This window comes from Cynara cardunculus (genome assembly GCF_001531365.2).
Source record: "Cynara cardunculus var. scolymus isolate 2C chromosome LG 10, CcrdV1, whole genome shotgun sequence".
Taxonomy (NCBI): Eukaryota; Viridiplantae; Streptophyta; class Magnoliopsida; order Asterales; family Asteraceae; genus Cynara; species Cynara cardunculus.
This window is the reverse complement of record NC_037537.1, coordinates 4,472,902-4,477,258: the sequence shown is the minus strand read 5'-3', so window position 1 is coordinate 4,477,258 and position 4,357 is coordinate 4,472,902. Positions and strand designations below refer to the sequence as shown.

Sequence of the window (4,357 nt, the reverse complement as noted above, 5' to 3'; positions counted from 1 at the left end):
AAAGATTTAAACATTAGCAAAGGAAAGGTAAGGATGGTGTGTAAATTTATTTATTCTATTTATTATATATAAATATTATATACTAAAAAAAAACACTTCTCTCTTTTACTTTCTCCGATTTAAACAGAACAAAATATTGATTAAAAATTGTCCTTTTTAGAAGACGTTGGAGACGATCTTATCTTATCAAAAAGTAGCACTTTACGAGTTAATTAGATAATTCATTAGATTAGCCCTTGTTCAAAACGTGTAATCAACCCACACGGTTGACGGTATCTTGTAATAACAACACCAACACAAGGGTGTTTTGGTCAACTTAATTAACCATGATAAGCATATATAAAACCCTACTCTCATTTAATGGCTTTCCTCACTAATTATTGAATCACCATCGTTTTATATATACATATTTCTTCTTTTACCTCCCTCTACATCTACCAACTGTTGATGGACCCAGAAGCTGTGATCAGCCTCTTTGATTCCTGCTGGTTCGATTATGAAATCTTGAAGAACAATCAATCTTCGTTGTACAGTTCTTACGYAAAACTAAACCAATCTTCTTCATCTGCTGAGCCAAAATTTTCAAGTTTGAGATCAATCCTTGTGAGATCTCAGAGTGAAGACATACGAGGAACCAGCTTCAACAACTATGGTTCTTTCTCTCCCAACTCAGTCCTCTTCACGCCACACCTCAAATCCATTCCTTCTGGTAACTTAGATCTCAGATCACAGAAACAAGAACAAGAACAAGATCAAGAGCCAGAAGCAGAAGCAGAAGCAGAAGCAGAAGCAGAAGCAGAATCAGAAGCAGAAGCAGAAGCAGAAGCAGAAGCAGAAGCAGAAACATCAAACACAGATCCAAAGGAACACAGTATTTTGCTGGAAAAGAAGAGGAGTAAGAAGAGAGGAGGTAGGACGACAAGCAAGAGCTTGTCAGACCTTGAGTTTGAGGAGCTAAAAGGGTTCATGGATTTGGGYTTTGTTTTCTCCGAAGAAGATAAAGATTCAAGGTTGGTTGAGATCATTCCTGGTCTTCAAAGATTAGGGGAGGAAAGAGAAGGAGGTGATGACAGCAATTCGTTTTCATCTACAGGAGCAAAGAGGCCTTATCTCTCAGAAGCATGGAAGGATTTGGATAGAAAGATGAAGAAAAGAGAGCAAAAACCAGCATTGATGATGAATTGGGAGGTTCCTGTTGTTAGTGATGAGATCGACATGAAAGATAACCTCAAGTTATGGGCTCATACTGTTGCTTCATTTGTTAGATAACTACTTGTTTTTCTTCACAGATTTTGATGATGCAATGATTCTTGTTATTTAGATTGAGAATTTGTATTTGGGTTTATAACTACTTCTTCTTGAGGATGTAAATACGTTTAAGAGATGGAGATTGAATTGAAAGTGGAGGTCAATTTGTTAGAAGTTTCTGGGGGTTCAAGTGTTGAACAATCAACACATGTGACATTAATTTACTAACCATAATTATATGAATTATTAATTAGTTTAATCCAAAAAAAAAAATTTAGAAACAATAGATTTATTAAGAAACCCCTGAGGCTAGCAAGRTGCTAGCACTTACAACAAAGTCGCTAAAGGGTTGATACACCAAGCATTCCAATCAAGAGTATTACAAAACTTCGATCTAAGTCTAATCCAATTATGCGAAAAGAGCACGATCTCCTTGGAAATCACCACCGGGCTTTTTATGGGTTTGTTGAGACATGTTCTTGAACTCACCCTAATTATAGTTATGAGTTATTGTTTATGTATGTTTTACTCTTTAAACAACTATATATTTTCTTTTAATTTTTATGGATTAATTCCCTTTCCTGTATTTTAATGCTTAGAACTAAGAATGAACTACAAAAATGGTCCCTATGGTATGTTAAGAGTTTGAAAATGATCCCTCAAACGTGAAAGGTACAAGAATGATCACTAGATTATGCATTTTATTTTCAAAATGTTACCTTACTCATAAAATGTTAATGGTTCCGGTAGAATCTGATTTTTTTCACAAGTCACCCAAATATTACCAACAAGGGCTCTGGGTAATCTCTCTCTAATTGGAGTTTCCCACCAACAAGTTGTTCACCAACTTTTGTGACTGTTTTGTGACGAATCACCCCTTTAGTGATAGATTTCCYAGTAAAATTTTCGTAGCTAAAARTCTTCAGTTTAGTAGTGATATATCATCAAGACTTTCTTCATATTGACCTATCTGCCACTTCAAACTTCGTACGAAACTAGGTTATCATCCCTTTTCATCTATATTTTCTTCAAATGTRTATTATGGAGAAACCTGTGATTTGTGGGTTTAAATGAGCAATAGTTGCTGGATCGAGGAGTGGTCATGTGGAGGGGGTTGCCGAAAWAGAGGACAGTGGGAAGGGTAGTCGGAGAAGTTACCGAGAAGGGGATGAAAGAGAGCAAAAATTAAAGGGAAGTTATATAAACTTGTACACTACTTCTTTGATAAATAAATAAGAACACAAAGAAAGTAAAAATTTCGCAACAAACTTAACTTTAACCAACGAAGTTATTTCTACGAACCATTTTCAAAACAAACTACATAATCGGGTGGCCATTCTTGTACTTTTTCTATTTGTGGGACCACTTTTAATTATTTTAACATACAACAWGGACTATTTTTATRGTCTACTCTATAACTAAGTTAATATATTTAAAACGTTAAGTTCTAAAAGCAATTAAAGAAATAAGTGTTGCTTAAATTTTTTAATTAAACTCCACTTTTGGTCCCTGTGGTTATTGAAAATTCGAAAATCGTCTTTTTATTTCAATGGGTCTAAAACTAATCACTATATTATGTATTTGACTCTTAACATGTCATTTCTCCTAACACCCTTAATAGAGACACCGTCAGTTGAGGGTAGTTTTGTCTTTTTATRRAAAGTTGTTAATATATAACTATATAAAGATTGTGTACAAGTATTATTAACATTTGAAAAAATAAACACAATTTTTTWATRTATCATGTTTTATATTTTACTCTTTCGTATTTAAGTAAATTCTACTCACATCAGCAACAAAAACCATACATCTYTCGTCACCTATCTCTAGCTAATCAAAATCAAACCGTRTATCTCCGGCCAAACCATCCACCCATCAAAATAATCCAAGCASTTTCAAGGTTTTGGCATCTTCCACCACGGCTACTCATCAACATCTACTTCAGKCAAATCTTCTTAAGATCTTCAATAGAGTGTGTGCTTGTGTGTATAAAGTCGTGGAGGTAAGGTTTGGCCACAAGTTTCTTGGTTTTCTTGTTTTTTTGTTGAGGACAATGGTGAAGGGAGTAGGCGAATGGGTAGAGGTAGCCAATGGTAGGTGGAGCAAGGCCTTGGTTACAGATGGATACAACTTTYGTTGTCCATCCGTAAAGGTTCAGGCCATCGGTGATCCATGGGTGAATTTCCTTCAGTCAATATTCGTGGGTTAAGATTTTACCRACGGGTCATCGAAGGGTTTCACCGACCAATCACCAAGGAATTTTTCTTGTTACTCAAGTACCTACGAATATTAAATATTTAACAATGATTAGTAATTTGTTGGTGATTAAAATTAATGGCATTAAATAATAAACAAGTCTCTGTTGAACAACCAATAATGTAAGATCTYTCGATGCTGCAAGTTCCATGATAACCGGTCATAGAAAGGGAATCCTTAATGGTCTGAAATCTAAACATGTCTCTTCTTCCAACCTCCAACAGTTCGCTCCCATAATTGTATGTCCTCAACWGRTCGGATGTTGGGATCTAAGTTGACATACTTCTCATTTCATAACTAAGAATATCTCTCGTACTGTTTACCAAAACAAAATGGGATTAACTAATCTGTAAACATTTTGGAAACATAACGGGTGTAAAATCAAATATTATCATTACTTGCTTTTAACGATTATAGTTTTCAAATAGCAATAATAGTCACAAGAWGGGGGCGCAATACAATAACTTTGCTACAATAGTCAAGTTAAGTTGTTAGTAATTAATAAAATATATTATATTCCAAAGGTAAATATATGTAAATACAAATCATCAGACATATCAATCGAAGTCCATTTGTGCGACACTAATTGAACCACAGGTGTGCTTGAACGATATCCGCTTATACATGGTTTGCCCGATTGGCTTTGCCGACCCTAGACTGGAATTCTCAAATGCTAGAACTTCATACTTATTACAAACATAACACATAAATTTGTATTAGAAGAAATTAAAATACAATACAAATACACAAACAAACCATGTACCAGTTCAATCATCTTCAGCCAATGCCGCTACAGATCCAGGAAGTGTGGTATGTTGCAAGGGGAGTGAAGTGATCATCACCGTCAAACCTC

The 4,357-nt window shown here is 34.9% G+C and overlaps 1 protein-coding gene across 5 annotated transcripts; it reads left to right on the top strand.

The window, feature by feature from the left end:
* The first annotated feature begins 355 nt into the window (after nucleotides 1-355).
* LOC112519357 lies at nucleotides 356-1,422 on the top strand. Of its 5 annotated transcripts, none has more exons than XM_025127419.1 (2): nucleotides 356-801; nucleotides 838-1,422. In XM_025127419.1, exons 1-2 carry the CDS (start codon nucleotides 448-450, stop codon nucleotides 1,267-1,269), a joined length of 786 nt encoding a protein of 261 aa, XP_024983187.1. In that variant the 5' UTR covers nucleotides 356-447; the 3' UTR covers nucleotides 1,270-1,422. The 5 variants fall into 5 exon arrangements, with proteins under 5 accessions (XP_024983187.1, XP_024983192.1, XP_024983191.1 ...); XM_025127424.1 differs by having other exon boundaries at nucleotides 359-789; nucleotides 844-1,422; XM_025127423.1 differs by having other exon boundaries at nucleotides 365-760; nucleotides 809-1,422.
* The last annotated feature ends 2,935 nt before the right edge of the window (nucleotides 1,423-4,357 follow it).